At 35.3% G+C, this 20,504-nt stretch overlaps 1 protein-coding gene across 1 annotated transcript in view; it reads left to right on the top strand.

Moving 5' to 3' along the window:
- The first annotated feature begins 3,593 nt into the window (after window positions 1-3,593).
- The window catches only part of LOC149182192 (ABC transporter A family member 2-like), a 209,667-nt gene continuing 192,756 nt past the window's right edge, over window positions 3,594-20,504 (top strand). Inside the window, exons 1-2 of the mRNA XM_089418483.1 lie at window positions 3,594-4,246; window positions 4,573-4,813. Coding sequence (XP_089274609.1) covers window positions 3,878-4,246; window positions 4,573-4,813 — 610 coding nt within the window. The 5' untranslated portion in view covers window positions 3,594-3,877. The remainder of the gene's footprint in view (window positions 4,247-4,572; window positions 4,814-20,504) is intronic.

Here is a 20,504-nt window from a genome sequence, read left to right as displayed (position 1 = left end):
GATTGTTGTGAGCTAGCCTTCAAAAGATTTCTCTGTCGACGAGCCATCGATCAGATCCCAAGCCATCGTGGAATTTGTGTGCTGGAGGATGAGATTTGAGAGATTTATTCCAGATCTGAATTATTACAGAGGGTCAATGCTTATTTTTTTCTGCGGCTGGAGTGATTTAGCTAGTGGAAAGCAAATTGTGAATTAAGAAACTCAAAGGAATTTTTATTTTTTCTAAGTAAAACTATTCTATTAATATGGAACAAAATATGATTACAGTGAGGCACAGGCCTCAGCAGTACTGAACATCATCTATCAAAAAATATCTCGACTGCCCCATCATTGGGGAAACCAGTCCGTGAAGGCAAAAAGAACCCACATATGGGTTATCAGTTTTAAACCAGAAAATATCAAAACATGGCAAAATAACCATGAAAGTTTTAACAGAACAAAACATTTCAGAAAAGAACCAGTCAGCAGAAGAAACACCCAGCTGGCAGAAGGGTGACACCTGGCTGCCAAGTGTCATCACTTAAGGTTGTCCCGGGGGGGGGCACCTCCTCGATGAGGCACGCGTACTGATACCACTCATCCTCCTCCTCCGACGCGCCAATTTGTGGCCCACAAGCGGGTTGAATGCCACCAGAGCTGCCTGCAGCTGCATGCGGCCTGGACGTGTCTCCCACTCTGCCTCCAGGTGTCTGCATGTCTCCAAATCTACCTTCCGCAGCATGCTGACCGCCACCCAGTTCCTCGTCCATCGGTTGCTTGCCTGAGTCGTGGGCGCTCCTGATCCTATGAGCAGCCTGCTGCTGCGCCCCAGTGTTCTCCGGCGGAGCATCCTGCGGATTGTTTTCCTCAGAGAAAATGATGGTGACAGTGGCTGTAATGACAGGTCTATTCAGGGTGTTGCAGAAGCGAAATTGGGTCGAATGAGGAGCAGGGTGAGGGGGGAGAGGAAAATTAGTTGTATGGACAGCGGCGTCTCTCCGGCTAGCACCTTGGAGCTGTGCACGTCCTCGGCCACTGTAGTATCAAGATACCTGCCAGAGAAGGTGCCATAAGGATTGGGAATGTCAGGGGAAGGGGAGGGGGAGGCAGAGTCAGGGCTGGGCGTCGCAGGAGGGCGGACGCCACCACCACGACATCCCCCTCTTCTGCTACGCATTCGGTGTCGTATGCGAGCCATGGTAGAATTCGAAGCAGAGCTATCAGTGGGGGAATTGGCTAAATGACTGAGCAGAGGATGAGTGAGGGAAGGCTGGGCTAATGTCAAATTGCAGAGCCTGGTGTGGGAGAAATGATACCCATTACCAAGGTCTACACAGCTGAGTAACCAGCAGCGGCTCCCAGTAATAGTGCGAGAACAAGGCTCCGCTGCCTGAGGTGGGCATATGCTATGGAGCAGGGGGGGAAGAGCAGCATTATGGTTTGTGGAATCCATTGTTGTGCGAATGATGGGTAATTCTCGGCCAGAGTACCCATTTAATGAAACCTGCAGGGCGCCATGAATTTTTTTCAGTCTAGCATGGGAGGGAACGCAGGCGGCCATGTGGCCCGTCCTCTCGCCACCCGACGGTCTAATCTTCATAAATAACCTGGTTTTCACCTGCATCCAAGTAACTCAAAGGAAACTTAAGATATTCGATCAGTTAAATTTCAATCTGGATTATCTTGATTGTTGGCCATAGATCTGGAATGAGCGTTCACCTAGATATCTACAACTGGAGAGGATCGATGTCAACGAGTTCAGCGATGGTTGCAGTTGTTGCCATCAGAGTTGAAGCATTCATTATTTCAGAGAGGCGTTGGGAAGAAATTGTATTTCCTTCGTTTTGAGAATGTGATTCTGCCAAAACAATTAAGTTTCTTCCCTAAGGCCTGTTGAAGCTGTGGATTGGCACAACAACAATGAAAGTGATTGCTTTACAGAAATGGCACCCTAAGGAGAGTGCGAGAGTCCCCATTTCAAGCTACTCTGTAAGGCGAAACTAATGGTGGCTATGACTGTCAAAATATTTTTTCTCCTTCCAACGCAGCCAAAACTTACTTTCTACGTCAAATTATCTCGTGGTTCCTTTGAAGTATTGGTAGAGGACAAATATTGCTTTTCTAGACAGATCCATGGAAGTGATGATTGTAGCATTTAGATGTTGACTGGTCTGGAATTTTTTATATTTTATATATTTGTGTGGGTGTAAAATTATTAAAAAAAAGTTGTTGGTAAAAATCAAATGATGCAAAACCACAAAGAACATGCCAATTATTCAATAGACTAATGTGACCCGTCGTGCTCCAGGAGCATTAGTCACAGGTAGTTCTTAATAAGGTCAAGCTGGTGTGACCCGTCGTGCTCCAGGAGCATCAGTACAAGTTATTTATACAAGGTCAAGTTGTAGAATTGTCTGCTGAAGACATTCTGTACCCAGAATGCTATCCTAGATAACTGATGAAGGTTGTGGAGGGTCGTGGATTCACAGATGGTGGCAGTTCCATAGGATGGTTCAGTATCGAGACTGACCCGTTGCGCTCTGGGAGGTTGAGAAGTGTCAATTCTGCAAAGTTCATCAACGATGGTCAGAGGCGGTTATGTTTTAAATGGAGGTCAAGTGACAACTCGAAGATGTGGTGGTGAAAGAGCAGTGTTTGCGAGATTCTAGAGTGGATGTGGGTGCTGATGATGACCATATCAGACAAATTTGACAAAGATTTATTTATTGTTGTAATGTGGGTTTTTATATTTTCTACATGTAAGCATTAAGGGAGGGTGTTGGAAGTAATGCTTCCATGTAATGTGTGAGTTGTCATTGTGAGTCCCTAGGTGTCAATCTAGAAGTAGTGAGTTTCCTATGTGTGAGTTGTAATAGCTATCTAGATGTGTCATTGTTAGTGATCTAGATATTATAAATATGTAACCCTTGAGATCAATAAAATATAACTAGTGTGATTTGTGTTGTGTACAATCTCTCTTGCTCTCTTTGAGATTTCTAACATTAACTTATTTCCTTATGCATGAGGGAGTCTAATTCTTCATTGATAAAAAATAGTGTTAAGTCTTATTCTAAAATTAAAATGAGGTTTGAGCATATAAAGTATGTTCAAGAAAGTCAAGATTCCTTTTAGTCATGGTTGAGACTAACTTCATTAAGGTTATGCACTTTTCAATAATATTTAGCCTTAGTTTTATTCATAAGATTAAATTATAATTTAATATAAAAAATTTGTAAATTCATGATAATCATAGAGTGTAAATCAATCAGTTTATAGGAAGATTAAGTCTTAGTTTCAATTGGTTTGTAGGAAAATTAAGTCTCAGATTCAAACCTTATAAGAAAAACCTATCCTAATAAACATCGGAATCCGCAGTCAAAATAAATTAACTAAAAATATCAAGCTCAACCAAGTCTCATCCGTTGATAGATTGTTCTTCATGGTAAAAATTTGTTTTTCCACCATAAACCACATTCACTTTAACAAAATTAATAAAATAAAATAAAATAATTCAGAATAATTTATATATATATATATATATATATATATATATAACCTAATACACACGTGCATTGTATTTCATAAATATTTCCAATATAGCTTTTACCAACGGTAAGTGATGGGCTGCATCGGCTACGGTTTCGAACCTTTGACCTCTATTTGAATTGAGTTCTGACTTACCCAAGTTCGATTCCCATCGCGTCCTTCAAATCATTTTCCGAAATTGCTGAAGCACCACGTACCAGGAGATCGACCCGTTCCAGTCTTTAACAAGCAATGGGGAGTGTCTGTTTGACCTGCAGCTAAATAAAAACATCCTTCATAATTACTGAACTGCCGGCCTGATATTCTCTCTGGCGTTTTCGAGATCAGTGAAGGACAGGTTAGAGGAAAAGCCATGGACTGCGCAAGGGGGTTTGGGCTTTTCGGTCAGCAATTCTGCGCTCTGATGAAAAAGAATTGCCTTCTGTCATGGCGGAACAAGCTCGCCATGTTCCTGCAACTAACGTCACCCTTCTTTTTCGTCTTGGCGGTATTCTGCACTCAGGAGGCAATCATATCTCGTTATAAGGTTTCGAGTTGGTATGACGATACTTATCATCCCAATTATAATCTGGTGGGGGCAATTACTCCATGTGAGGAAGGAATTTACATAAAATCTCCTTGTTATGATTTTGTATGGAGTGGGAGCAACTCCTCCGTGATCACTGGTATAGTCCAAAACATTATGGCAAACAATCCCGGAAGAGTCATTCCAGATTCCAAGGTATGTTAAGAATTCAATAAAATTGATCGTTATTAGATTAATCTAGTTAATTAAAAAATTCAAGAAATTGATCTTTTCCTTTTCCAATAAATTGATCTGGTTACAGGCCGCAGTTAAATTTTCTTTCCTTATGTGATCTTGTTACAGGCCGCAGTTAAATTTTCTTTTCTTATGTGAGATTAAAAAGAATTCAAGAAATTGATATTTTTTCCTTTTTCAAGAATTGATCTTGCTTGTTACAGACAAGAATTGATCTTGCTTGTCACAGACAGTAGTAAAAAAAAAAACAGAGATTAATGTCTGTGTGTATTTTTCTGTTTCTACAGGTTAAGGGATTTGAAACTTCAGCTGAGGTGGACAATTGGCTAATGGCCAATCCAATGCATTGCACTGGAGCTCTTCATTTCATTTTAGATTCAAATTTTAAGCAGCAGAGGCTGGGTTATGGAATCCAAACTAATTCCACCACTTTGCAGAAGTTCCAACATTACCAAGATCCTACTTTAAAATTCCAAATTCCGCTACAAATAGCTGCAGAACGAGAAATTGCTCGACATTTATTGGGAGGTTAGTCTTCAACTCCTCTCTTATACTTTCCATTCTATATTTTCTCAATTATTTTTTTCAATTAACTACAAAATTCTCCATGCTGGGAGATTATTCTTCCATACCTCTTCAATTAACTACAAAATACTCAATATTTATGGCCAGATTAATCTTCCATACCTCTTATGCACCTTCCATTCTGTGTCTTCCCAATTATTTTTTCAACCCTTTTGGTTAAAGCTCTTTTAGCTGCCTCCTCCCAACCAAACACACAGACGATTTATTTCAGTTTCTATGCACGTATGAATTTCGTTAAAGTGGTTTAATCTTTTGCACATTTGTCTCTCTGCGATGGATCAAATTCAGCCCATTCATGGTTTTGAAAACCAGTCAATCGTACAGTATTTAGTTTTGAAGATATTTGGGGACAAAAGCTTAGGTCAAAGAACCTTTTGGACCTTTCAATGGATGGCCTTCTCATATAATTTTTTCACTAAAATTTGATTGAGTTTTCATGGATGAAGGTTAATTTTCCATTCCTTGTGTTTTGAATGTAAAAACTTCTAATATTTGAAACAGATTATATAAATTTAACTATTCAAATTTACAATTTTCAATAGAATTAGAATTAAAATAAAATGGCTATAAAACTTCTAAATACTAGAAATTTAGATTATATTTTTAAAAATAATAATAATAATTTAATTTAATTTTAAAGTTATAAATATTTATTAAAATTAAAAAGTTAATAATAAAATTAATTAATTTTTGATATTATATTGTAATTGATTTTTTAATAATATTAGTTTATAATTATATTAAGTTTTAAAGTTTATGTTTATTGAGCTGTGTTGAGAGGCACTACTACAGCTTAGTATGAGGTATCGCAATATAGAATATGGGTGGATCTCATGTAAACATTTAACACTTAACATGTAATGTTTATTGGGTAGATTTCATGTAAACATTGAACACTTAACATGTAATGTCTATTGGGTAGATCTCATGTAAACATTTAACACTTAACATGTAATGTTTATCATTTAATTGGTGTATGAGACCCCTTTGTTTGTGGGACAAGGGACCCACCTCCGCACAACGATTTGACTGCTACGAAGGCATACATACTCTACTCCCCTCTGGTTTTGAACCTATGAACTCTTAGGAGGAAACACATGCTCTTAACCATTAGGCCCACTCAAGCTCTATAAGCACAATACAAATTTAAAATATAAAGAGTTTTACTAACATAAATTAGGATTTAGCCAATCTTAAAGACATTTATTTACATTATGGATCACAATAGTCTTAGATCTAAGAGTTTTACTAACACTCAAAAAAGAAGTCTGGAAAATAAATAAAAATATAAATAAACCCGAAGTATGCTCAATAAATGAAACTGATTTTTGTACTTACTCGAGAAGTATGGTAAATAAATAAAAATATAAATAAACTAGATGTATTTTAAATAAATAAGATCTATTTTTATATTTACTCCATAAACCTCTTTATATTTAGGAAAACCCAAAAAGAAGTATGGTAAATAAATAAAAATATAAATAAACTAGATGTATGTTAAATAAATAAAATCTATTTTTATATTTACTCCATAAACCTCTTTATATTTAGGAAAACCCAAAAAGAGGTTTTATTCAGGTGAAGCCTCTCGTTCAAATATCATTTTAATACCATGGGCCAAATACCATATTTATAAAAGAGGTATGGTAAATAAATAAATATAAAAAGGTATAAAGAGGTATGGTAATTAAATAAATATAAAAAAGGTATAAAGAGGTATGGTAAATAAATAAAAATATATCAAATAGGATTAGAAATCGACATCTAATTATATACCAAGTTTATGGCCAAATACCATGGTAAATAAAAGAGGTATGGTAAATAAATAAACCAAATGTATGGTAAATAAATAAAACCTTTTTTTATATTTACTCCATAATCCTCTCTATATTTAGGAACACATGGTCTAACAATTATGCTTTTTTGCCCTAAAAGTTATAGAAATTCCAGCTATATTTTGGAAAAATCCAACATGGATTTTGGTAAATCCAAGTAAAAGCCCTCAAACTTCATAATTTTAGGTGCTCTAGAGGTTTTTGATGGTGCTTAATCCATTTCCACCATCAAAAACATGATTCAAACCCTACATTTACAAGATTTTTTGAAAAATTTACTCGGCGATTTTTAGCAATTCCTTCGCCTGTAGATGACTCCTTCACGAATACTCAAAAAGGAGGTTTTATTTAGGTGAAGCATATGGGCCAAATTATTATTAATACCATGCAAAAAAGCATTATTAACCCTAATATTAGCATTAAAATATTATATTATTATTGAATTTAATATTAATATTAATATTATTAAATTTAATTACTTTGGAATAACACAATATTAAATTTGCTATATTATAATATATCATGATATATATGTTAACTCTAGATATATATATATGTAAGGGAAGAACAAAGACATAGAATGATAGAGCTAGAGTGATAGATGTGGAGATATAGGGAGAGAAGGAGATGAACTGAAGGAGAGAGGAGAGGAGGAATGAATAGAGAGAGAGAGAGGGAGATGGGTGAGAGAGGTAGAGAAGGGTAAGAGAGGGAGAGGGGGACATAAAGATGGAGGGGGGAGAGAGAATGAGAGAGGGAGGGAGATATTGAGAGGATTGAAGGTTAGAGAGAGAGAGAGAGATGGGAGAAGAGAGAGGGAGGTAGGAGAGAAAGGGAGAGAGGAAGGACGAGAGAGAGAGGAGGAGAGAGGGAGGGATAGAGAGATGGAGTTGGAGGGGGAGAGAGGGAGGGAAGGAGAAAGACATAGAGAGTAAGAAGTGGAAAGAGAGAGGCAGCGACAAGGGAGAGATGGAGAGAGTGTGTGTATGTTTAGGGGTGGGATAAAGAGACAATAAAGGAGAGATGAAGAGAATGGGGGAGAGAAGGAGACAGGGAGGGATATAGTAACATAGTTGGAGAGAGAGAGAGAGGTGGGAGAGAAAGGGAGAGAGAGCAAGGAAGAGATAGGATGTGAGAGAGTGGAGAGAGGAAGGGAAAGAGAGATGAAGTTGGAGGGGGAGAGAGAGGAAGGTAAGAAGAAAGACATAGAGAGAGAAAGGTGAAGAGAGAGAGAGAGGGAGTGATAAGGAAGATGGAGAGAGAGGGAGAGAGGAGAGCAGGAGGAAAGAGAGAGAGAAGCGAGGGAGAGGGAGAGAAGGGAAGAGAGGGAGAGGAGGATGGAGGGATAAATAGATAGATTGGAGAAAGAGAGTGTATGTTTTGGGGGTGATATAGAGAGACAGAGGGAGATAGAGATATTGATGGAAGGTGAAGAGAGGGAAGAAGAGAGATATGGAGGGGGGGGGAGGGACAAAGAGATTGATAGATATGGAGTGAGAGAGCGTGTGTGTTTGGGGGGGGTGAGATAGAGAGACAAAGGAGAGATGGAGGGAGATATAGATATAGATGGAGGGGGAAGAGAGGAAAGAATATTTTTTGCACTAGATGCATTGATTTCAGTGTAGATGGCGATTTCTAATCCTATTTGATTGCTTGCACTAGATGCATTGATTTTAGTGTAGATGTTGATTTCTAATGATATTTGATTGCTTGCACTAGATGCATTGATTTCAATGTAGATGATTTCTAATCCTATTTGATTGCTTGCACTAAATGCATTGATTTCAGTGTAGATGGTTATTTCTAATCCTATTTGATTGCTTGCACTAGATGGATTGATTTAAGTGTAGATGTTGATTTTGAATTATATTTGATTGCTTGCACTAGATGCATTGATTTCAATGTAGATGATTTCTAATCCTATTTGATTGCTTGCACTAAATGCATTGATTTTAGTGTAGATGGCCACTTCTAATAATATTTGATTGCTTGCACTAAATGTATTGATTTCAGTGTAGATGTTGGTTTCTAATTCTATTTGCTTACTTTCACTAGATGCATTGATTTGAGTGTAGATGTTGATTTCTAATCTTATTTGATTGTTTGCATTAGATGCATTGATTTCAATGTAGAAGTTGTTTTCTAATATTATTTGATTGCTTGCATTAGATGCATTTATTTCAGTGTAGATGTTGATTTATCATTTGATGTAAATGGATGCATGATGGTACATTAATTTTAAAGTGATTGGATTAACATTATGCATTTATTTTAGTGTAAGAACAAAAAATTATTGGCAATGTACATTGATTTTTGTGTTATAGTAATTCAACCTATTAATATTCGAGAGCAAGAGAGACAATGTATGATGTTTACTACAATAGCTCGAGCTAAAGATTTAAATGGTTTACGATTTCAACTATCATTTTCATATAATCGATATGAAAAGATGACAAAACTAACAAGGGTGACAATAAGAATAGTAGAATAAAATATTTTGAGATTGATCACAATGAAGACTATTTATAATTGACTACATTCTTATTATTCACATTTTCTATCATCCAACATTATTACCTTGTCACTTTGGATTCAAAATTTTTATTTCATCATTTCTCATCATTAAAGTTATTAACAATATTTATCATCTCAACAAACTGAGGTAACTAAGAAAATTTAAAATTAAAATAACTAAATTAATCTTAGATACATTTAGCATATTTAAAATGATTATATTAATATTATATGTATTTACATATTATTGATAAAATTAATCATATCTTCGATAGATTTTTCTTGGCCGCACACGACTGAAACTAGCCTAGATCCGTCTTAACTCCATATCTATCAAGCACCCGAAGGGATCAAATCTCTTGAGGTGCAAACCTTTCCTCAAGTTTTGCACTCAAAAAAAGAGGTTTGCACCTGAGAGATTTGATCCCTCTCGGCCCTTAATAGATCGTAGTTAAGATGGATCTAGGTTGGTGTTTACCTAAGATATACCCCCATTACATGTTAAATGTTTACGTTTACATTTACATGAGATCTACCCCCATATCGTCATACCCCATTACATGTTAAATTACGTTTACATTCACGTGAGATCTACCCCCATACTCCATACTAGGTTGTAGAGCCCCTCTCACAGCTAGAATAATTATATAAATTAAATGACTATTAGATACTAATAGACAATAATCCATAATAAACATGAAAACACTTATTTCATTTTACATCGCAAACTATTTAAAATAAAAAAATTCATAAGAATTAGCTAAATTATAATTTTATTTGAAATAATAATAATTATTATTAATGATAAAAATAACTAATAATATATTAAAAAAATGTGAAACAAGATTCTTAATCATGGAGATTCACTCCATTTTATAATGGAGGCTATTAGTCTATAAATAAACTTTGTTACAATACCATGTTTCAATACCATGACTTATCAATACCACATGCCCAAAAAAACCATAACTAATTTCATATGAAACTTTTTTAATCTTTTAATTTAATTAAAAGGGGAAAAAACATTACTACTTTGTCTTTGATTTGTGAATATTAAGAATAATCTATACTATTACATTATTCTCTGAAGGTTAAATCCCTACCATCCACCTAATAATTACACATTACAATTTATTTATCATGTTTTTCATAATAAAGTAAGATCCATTCTTATATTGATACATTCTATTGTGTTTAATCAAAGTAACTTGACTTGTTTACACCCATTTAATTATGCATTTATTAAGCATATAAAGGGATCACAAAATTTCTAATTTCTACTTGTTTGTTGCTTAGTCAATGTAAATTTAATATGGATCTAGTTGCTTTTAAAGATTATTTTATGATATATGAAACATTATATTTTGTTTTTTTACATTTAAGTGAATTAATATTACATATATGATGGAGAATATTAAGGTTTGAAAATAGTCAAAGGAAAGCATTGTAATAGAAAAGTCACATGAAGGAAGGATTTCTTAGTGGGATGGCCTTCCAAGAGGGAGTTTGTCCTTAGTCCTAGTGGTCTTTCAAACTCATAGTAGCCTCTAGGAAGTAATTCTTGAATAAATTGTTTGAAAGAGATCTAAGCAAAGAGGGGAAACAACGTTTCAAAAAATCCTAGTGGCAACCTCAAACAGGCTTTGAAAAACTCCATATATGATATAATTGTTAAAAACCAGGACACTACTGGGTAGGGTTGGGGGAACGGGGGGTGGGGAGGACGGTGAGGGCGGGGAGCAAGGGGGGGGATCAGTAGTGTGACCAAATTATACAACTATTGCCAATTTAAAGTTTTTTTGCTCAAAATAAACAATTCTTGAACCAATAAGCACAAGCACAATAATTCATAAATCAACTCACAACAATATAATTGGAAAAGCCACCAAACTCTTTATTATGATGCAATTTATAAGCTGCAACTTTTTATTACATCAATCTTCCTCCAAGCTTCTACTTGAAGGTTTCTCAAGTTGCCACTTGAAGGAAGCTATTACTCCCTAACTTATCAACTACCATTGAAAGGAGCTACTACTCCTTATTTATCAGCTACCCATGAAAGGAGCTGCTACCCCCGATTTTATCAGCTACCACTGAAAGGAAGGTCCTACTCCCCAATTTATCAACTGATACTAAAAGGAGCTCCAACCTCTAATAGTTTACCAACCACTACTAGAAGGAGCTACAACCCCTGAAATGCAAGCTCCAACTTGTTGGCCATGTTGATCCATCTTTCATTAATTTTCAAACTCAGATCAACAAGACATTTTTTCTTCAAACATAATTTCCCTTCTCTCTTATCACACCTCAATAACCTATCTCAACACCTCTATCACCATAAAACACCTTCAACAAATTATTTTCGCTGATCTCTGACCTATGATGCACACACCAAAAACACCAACATCACCAATATTACTAATGCATTCTCTGCATTCGTACACACGTCTCAGACACCAAATATGATGCATTCACACCCTAATGCATCTTTCATTCACCCCTTATGCATACAAAAATATGCATAGTGTTGCACCAACAACAACCAACTTGGTTGTTCAATTCTGCTTATAAATAATTCGAGCTGATAATTTTAGGATTTATCTTTGATTATCTTCAACTCAATAAGTCCTTAGCTTAACTTTTTTTTCACTTGAATTCTTATTTTGTTAAGTATTCTTGATGTGTTCTAACAATATTCACTCTCTAGTCTATTGTTTTGATATGAAAACCTAAGTCAAACTTATTGTTTTGTAATTTGAAACTTTAGTTGAGTTTGGTTTTTTTCTTGATATCTTCAAGTCTCCCCTTGTTGTCTTTTTGTTCAACCTTATTGGACACCTAATCTACTAAGGGTTATGGTGTGGAAGGTGAACCATCATAAGGAGTCCAAGTGACCTTGGAAAATGAATCCAATGGTCACACAATGTATTTATATGTAACATCTTTTTGAATAATAAAGAAATTCACTCTTATCTTTCATATCTAGTTGCAAATTCCAATAGTGGTATCAGAGCCTGTTAGCTCTGCACCTGGGAAGTCTACCTTCTCTATTTGTTAGTTTTTTAACCTACACCAAACAATTTTGGTCTCTTTAAGACTCTGCTACCTCTTTCCAATCCTATTTTTGGTATGGTTTTCCCAGTCTCGGGCTAGCACAGTCTTTTTAATGCCACATTGCAGATCTGTTATTTTTTTGCATGATCCACAATGTCCATATGCGCCAGAATCCTAAGGCCATCGACCCAAAACAAAAAGGAAACACTTGATCTGTGTGTTCTCCAGAGCTCATCATGTTTTGCATCTTGACCTTACTCCCAACTCTATGTATCTTGGTATAATGCCCCCCTCCTAGCTTTGTCCTAATTCAATTTGTCACATAGTGTGATGAATTCATCGTAAACTTCTGCCTTGCTTCAAAATATGTTATACATGGTTACTTTCAAAGTATTTTGGAACTTCAGTAGACAAAGGAATGACTGGTTTGCGAGAAAGATTTTATTTTCCAACTATTGATACTTTTTTCCAGCAATGGTGGAATTGAAAAAGGAGACATCGTTATCGATAATAGTGGGTGCATTAAAATGTGAAAATTTACGCTGAAAGGGTGGATGAAATGTTGAGCTCTATAGATGGAGTAAATTTCCAATGAAAATGAATATGTAGTTCTCTTAGAGGAAAATGTGTTGTATCAATGTAGTGGAGTTTCGAAGCAGCGGTCTAGGGGTCCACTCACAACAAGGAAGGTACAGGGAGCAAACGGATATGTGTCAAGCTCTGAGAAAAACTAAGAAAGTTCACAAGCAGTCCGAGAGGAGTTAAAAAAAGGACCAAAAATCATTATTCTTTGTTTCATCTGGGCACAATTCAAATCTTCCCTTGCCAAACCCTCTTTTTTTCTGGGATTTCCTTGAATGAACAAAGTAAGCTCTCATCATTTTCAACAAATATATTACTTCGACTTTTGATAATTAGGATGAATGAATATAAGCATCTGAGAGTTGGGTTCACATTTGTAGAAATTCCATTTTTGGTGGTCTTGGGATTTTTTTTACAAGTTTAAGTTTTCTACAAGATCTATTCAAATGTTTGGTTCTGATGGCAATGAAATTAATCTCGCACCTCAAACGACTGCAACTAAACCAGCATGTTATAAAGTGATTCAACGTGAGAGTTCATCATGGGAACTAGGACACTATTTTCATTAAGACAAACAAAAAAAACAATGGTAACTTGCAAATAGTGTTTTTTTGTAAGTTTTTACCAATTAAATTGCATTATAAATGGGTGCATTTTCGAAAGAAACTGACACCCTTCTTGAGTTCTATGCATGGAGGATCATGGTTTTTTTATCTTCATCCATGTGAACATTTTATAAACATATTCATCCTCTCACTTTGTATGGGATAAGAGGGGATTGATAATGAGGCTTTTGAAGCCCTATCAACCTAGCCTCTACAAGCCAGTTTGAGCAACAGTGATATCATCTTCTCGCTTTGTACCTGATAGGGGAGAATTGATGATCATATACAAGTTTCGAAGAGACTAAGCCACAACTTGAGCATTACTGAAAACCAAAGTCTCAATCCTGGACCAGAATCAAAGTTGCAACCAGAGTCAAAGTTATGAGCATGATTTAGTTTAGGGTCATCTTCAAATCGATATCAGGAGCACTTCCACTAACATAAGTCTTTAGCTTCTAGCCAAATTCAGAATTGTTGTAGGAACTACACTAAGCATTTAGAGTTTGTGGTTAGCCTTAAACCACCATAGGTTGAGACCTCAATGGTCTCCCTTTTCAGAACACTTCCTATAACAGAAACTTCAGCTTATAGCTAGATTTGGAATTGTTCCAGGAACTACATCAAGCGTTCTTAGTTGAGACCTCAATGGTCTCCCTTTTCAAAGTATTAGGGAGAACTTCCTCTAGCAGAAGACTTCAACCTATACCTATATTTTGAATTGTTCCAGGAACTGCACTAAGCATTCCATAGTTGTTGGTCATCCTTAAACCACCATCTGTTGAGACCTCGATTTCTCCCACCTTATACCATCATTTCAAAGAGCACATTCATCTAATTACTGTTATGCATTTTTTGTATTTCAAATCTCTCCTTAGACTCATACACACCCCTTCGGATTAAGAGGGGGGATGTTGGACACCTAGTCCAAGAGACCTTGAAAGATGAATCCAACGGTCACACAATGTATTTATATATAACATATTTGTGAATAATACAACAATTCACGCTTATCTTCCATTTCTGGTTGCGCATTCCAACAAACCTATTCATATTTGTTGTATGTATGTGTGCAACTCAATTTCAAGTCTTGCATGTTGATCTAAATTCAATCTCGGAGTTAATCTACTTGTTTTCTGCAATCTTAGCACATTACAAGTTTTAGTTGGGAGCTTAGCAACAATTCCAATTTTGTCTAGTTGTTAATTATGGAAAATTTTCCAAACACTCTACCAAATTCCAAAGCGCCACTTTAGCTATGTCTAAACTTATTGCTAAACTTGGAAAACTTCCAGATATGTCTGTTTCTACTAAAATCTCTGTTGACTTCGCTAATAGACTGCCAAATTTCTAAGCACCTTCTTGGTGGCCCCTTTGCCCATATGACTCAAGGTTGTGACCACGACCTAATGAGGTTGGGGTCTTATCAATTGGCTGAACTACTGATTGTCTGAATGAATCACATGTGCCACATGTTCTCTTGTGAGTGGTCCATGTGTCAACCAAAATAGGTCCACTTGGCTGCCCATAAATTCCAAATCAACGTGCCACATGTCCTCGGTTGATTGGTCCATGCCAACCTAGTTTACATCATGATGTTGTCACTTCCACTTTGTCACATATGTTGATGTCCTCTCGGTCTGCCAATCATATTTCTCCATCTGTCGTTGTGTTATGTCAGTAGTGGTTTGTATAGTGCATGCATGTTTATTCTAAGGATTAAATTGTTGTCGCTGACCATTTGAACGGGGGTCAGATGGAAGGACAAGGTCAAAACATAATCCCCCCCATGCTTGACGTTTAATGGGGGGGTTCGCTATTTTCATGTAGCAGAGACAAAACCTTGTCCATCTTCCTAGATATCCATTATTGGTGCATTGGTCTAAGATCAAATGGGTGACTAAGATTTAAACATGAATCCCCCCTATTTGTTTAACAGGGGGGTTCTCTATTTGTCTTGTAGAAGAACCTCGTGCCTCTACCACCAATTTTCGTGGGACTACTAAATTACTGCCATATTTGGAGAGCGCTAGAACTTTTACCAAGTTTGGCCTGACCTTTTACCCCTTTTGCCTACACCCTTGACTTGCAATATATTTTGATCCAGGAAGTCTTTTTATTCCTTCCACACATCGTTGGATACATATTTTCAAGGCCTATCCATCTTTGTCACTTTCATGACCATCTGAGCAGATATGTTGTGCTAAAAATGGCTCTAAAGATAATGCTCCATACAACTTCATGTTTCATAAACAATAACACATGTTCAGCAATCTTCCTTAAATAACATGTTACAACAGTGATTAGTGCCACTCAATGACACTTCTTTGACATCATATTTTGACATCAATGACAACACTTTCTAACATTAACCTGTCCCAAAGTGGGGGATTTCATATAGTGTATGACAACCATATTGTCATGTGTAAGATTTTATGCTTGTGGCCAATAAACTCTACATTGAGGTTATGGTTGATCTTGCATTTGAAGGTGAAAGACTCAATGGATATCAAGTTAGAAGTGAAAGGATTATTTATTGTTGATTTATCCAACGCAAAGGAGTGGGGATTTTCTTTTAAATAATATATTTTTCTACTTTAGCTAGTTTGCACATGTGATACTAGTCAAAGTGCTAGTTCAACCTAGAAATTGAATATTTCTTTAACTCTCCACTATTGATCCAAAAGTATTCAATAATACTAGAGTTATCGAAGGAAGAAAATTTGGAAGGTATTGACTTGATATGCTTAGGGTTTTTGTGAAATATTCTCTAGTGAGGAAAGCCTTTAAGTATACCTTGTATGCTAGAATTTATATTTACATGAGTGCCTCTCATGCCCTACCATAATATTCTCAACTTTAGGGACAACTAATTGTCCCAAACTCTAAACTACGAGCATGTTCCTTTTTTCTACATGAGCATGACCACCTTCTAAGGGATCTTCAAGCCTTGATGTTGAGATAGGCCAAGTTGAAGACGAGGGGATGGAGGAAAATAAGAGTTTTGTTATAGGCTAGGGGAAGAGAAAGGCTGGTAAGAAATCAAATCTTAACTTGATCCAAGCTCCCCCAACTTTCAAATTTTTTTTTTGAAGCTCTCCACTAAAAAGGGTACTCATATCAAGAAAAGGGAGTGGAAAATCAACTCAAAGAAGAGGCCAAACCCCAAAGTTAACAACTAAAAAATAAAATGACCAAATAAAATGATATTTACTGTATTCCAAAAAACAAGGAGACAACTCAAAGCTAAAAAACAAATAGTTATGTGTCATCCCAAGAATAGAAGAAACATGATATAATCAACATGTAGATGGAGTCATATGAAAAGCATGGGAAGTTGGAATATTTTAAACTTGTAAGACAAGGGGACATTAAAGAATTGACAGAGAATAAGCATAATAATTAAATAAATTAAGGAATAACAACAATCCAACTAATCCTAATCATTACAAGGGTCCAAGAGGTGACCAGGAGTCATGGATTGAGACAAAATCAAGGTATATAAATGGAAAACGTGGACTTGGCATTGTTATCATCACATTACAACAAATTTTATCTAAGTACCCTTCATGTTGAACAACTGGTAAACCCACACCAAAATATGATTAATGGAAAGAGAAAGATAAACAATGCAACAAACAATTTAGTATCCTAGGAAACCTAAGATGTCTATTGATCCCCTGAAACTGACAAGATTAGTTAGGAAAGAAAAGGAGAAAACTAACCAAGGATATGTTGGAAGACAAAGGGTGAAAATTCCTAAACTCAAGGGAAATTACACCATTCATGGAGAGATTTATCCAACTCCCTAGATCTTCTAAGCTAATCCTAATCATGGGAAGGGAAGGATATGTCCAAGAGGTGATCAAAAGTCATGGATCGAGACAAAAGCATGATAGATAAATGGAAAAAGTGGACTTGTCATTATTATCATCACATTACAAAAAGTTTTATCTAAGTACCCTTTATGTTGAACAATTGGTAAATCCACGCCCAAATACGATTAATGGAAAGATAAAGATAAACAATGCGACAATCACTTTAGTATCCTAGAAAACCTTAGATGTGTATTGATTCCCTAAAATTGACAAGGTTGAAGTTATGAAAGAAAAGGAGAAAACTAACCAAGGATATGTTGAAAGACAAAGGGTGAAAATTCCTAAACTAAAGGGAAATGCCACCATTCATGGAGAGATTTATCCAACTCCTTGGATCTTCTAAACTAAGATTTTATCTTGAAAACCAAGGAGCATTAATGTGTTGTGGAAGAAAAATAAGATAAGAACAAAAATGATGATGGGAAACCCAAAATTAGTGTTCATTCAAGAGACAAATGCAATGTGGAAAATATGCTCAAGTTCACACAAAAGATGAGGAGAGGCTATGAGATTTCAATAGTCATATTAAGATGATTCTTTTGGTGTATGGTAATTTTATAGACCCAAAGAAATTTTCTCTATAAAATCAACTTGCAACTAAATGATGGATAAATAGGTATTTCCAAACTATTGGCATGAAAGAGATAGGCTTGCTAACAAATGTGTATGTGCCAACTATGCTTTGAGAAAAAATTGTCTTCTTAGAAAATTTGAATTATATTAGAAATACTTCCAATTGAGGCAGCATTATCATGGGGCGTGATGTAAACATAATCAAATCTCCATCTAAAAAGAAAGGAGAGGAGTATATGAAGAAACCTGATGTATTATATACCTTAGTAACATCAAATAGCGTTACGTTTATGGAAAGAATGACATCTTCACATCGAACAACACAATTGGAGGGAAAATCAAGTAGAAGAAAGTCTTAACTGATTCTTGGTCACAAAAACTCTATTTACAAACTCTTTCAAAACATGTTCATTCATTGATCATGGAGTTTAATTGGTTCATTACCTTGTAATATTCTACTAGAACCTCTAAGGTATACCAAAAAACACCCTCCTAAATTTTGAGAAAAAATGCCTCTCTTGTTTAGAATTTAAAGGCAAGTTATATGAGTAGGAGGAGGACATAGAAAGTATAAGAGGCTCTAAAATGTTTTTCTTGCAACAAAAAATGATTTTTCTAAAATTTAAAATGAAGAAATGGGACAATACCTCTAGAAATGTTTTCACCTAATTAGAGATATATAATCCCAAATTAACTAGATCCAAGTGGAAATCATGGAAAAGGACGTGCCTAAAATGCTTTAAGGTTAGGAAAGTGACTTCTCAAGTAGTTTAGACTTACAATAAAGAAGAGAAAAAAAAATTGGAATCATAAATCAAGGGTCCAATGGCTAAGATATAGTGTTAAAAACACATTTTTTCATCAATCCACCTCTAGATATTGAAATCCTAGTAGAACCCCTCATCTTTATTTCTTGTAAGACAAGGTTTTGGAGGGCCACCAAGACATTGAGAGTGAACTATCAAAATTTTGTCAAGACTAGATGTCAGAGCTAGAAGTGAATAAGTAAGAGGCCATGAACTCAATAACCTGGGTTAATATTAATTAATAATGTTTCTCCCTATTATAGGGAGTTTCAAATGAGGAAGCTAGTCATATATTCATGGAAATGGAAATTGGTTAATACTTGGGCTCAATGGATTCACAAGAAAGAATGATCACCATTGTTGGGACTTTGTTAGTGAGGATACGTGCGAAGTAGTGGAAAAGTTATGAAGGTATAGCTTGGTTCTTCATCCCCTTACATAATTTCCTCACTTTCTTTCTTAAAGAATAAAATGCAGGGATATTGATAAATTTAGGCCTATAACCCTTTGTAACTACTCTTAAAAGATTATTGAAAGGGAAATTGCAAACCATTTAAATACCATCATGGATATGAAGATATTTTCAAAGGAACGAAGGGGTTTCATTGAAGTATCATAGATCTTAAATGCAATTATAGTGGCTCAATAGATTATCCATTAAATTCAATTCAACATGAGGTGAGGAATGGTGGTACTTGTTTTATTAAAAAATTACAGTAGGATATACTAAGAGTTTATCAATAGAATGCTATCAACTTTTGACCTCAATGAAACATAGGTTAACTAGGTGCATGCCTTAGTAAAGTTGGGTTTCTTCTTAATATGGTGAATGGTACCCCTTTGGAGCCTTTTGTATCAACTAAGGGTATTAGGAAAAATAATCCTATTTCCTTTTTCTTATTCATTTTAAAGGTTGAGGCCATAATAGATCCCTTAAACACGAGGGTTATGGTGGATATTTAAGTGAAGATGTGATATGGATTTCAATACAATTATGGTTTTCAAAATTCTTTAAGATATACATTGAAACCCCTCCACCCAAAGAAAAAAAAAAGAGAAAAGGAGAAATATAATAATATGTGCTATTTTTTAATGATTATATATTATGTTAATGTCTTAATTTCTCACAAATATCAAGTGATTTCATATGAGGCCAGGGGTGGGGTTTGAAGATATTAGTTATAGGTGAGGTAGTTACCCCACCCTTGGAAAGTGAACAAGTATGCATCTTCACCCTCTAACCCTTGGCCTAACCCTCACTCTCACCCTTAGGCACATCTCCATGGCTTCATGAGTTGAGGGACTTTGTAAATATTTCTTTGATAACAATGAATAGATAAGAAAATAGGATTTTTTATTTTTTTTAACACATTCCATACAACATCATTGCAAATAAGACTATTAATTTGTACAAAGGAGATGGTGTTGAGCACACAAAACACTGAAATTTTTCAATTTTTGGGTAACCATTTTTTCTTTGACTACTTTACTCTCATCATGTAGTTTAAGAAATTTTAGTATTTTATTGACTTCATGCACTTTCTTTAACTGTTATATACATTGCTTTGACTTAAAAGAAAAGCCAAGAAATTGTAAAACTAAGAACATTTTAAAAATATAATATTCTAAGGAAAAAGTAGAAAAAATAAATAAATGTAATATATATATATATATATATATATATATATATATATATATATATATAGATATATATATATATTGTAGATCATTAATGCCTATTAGAGGTTTAGGTAAAGTATCAATGCAGTAGTTTTTCTCCAAGCACGGAC

This window comes from Pinus tabuliformis, chromosome 3_2 (genome assembly GCF_031772625.1).
Source record: "Pinus tabuliformis cultivar Carrire ecotype Pingquan chromosome 3_2, CPIR1, whole genome shotgun sequence".
In the NCBI taxonomy this organism is placed as follows: Eukaryota; Viridiplantae; Streptophyta; class Pinopsida; order Pinales; family Pinaceae; genus Pinus; species Pinus tabuliformis.
Note: the sequence above shows the minus strand (reverse complement) of the source record. Positions and strands in the feature narration are given on the sequence as shown.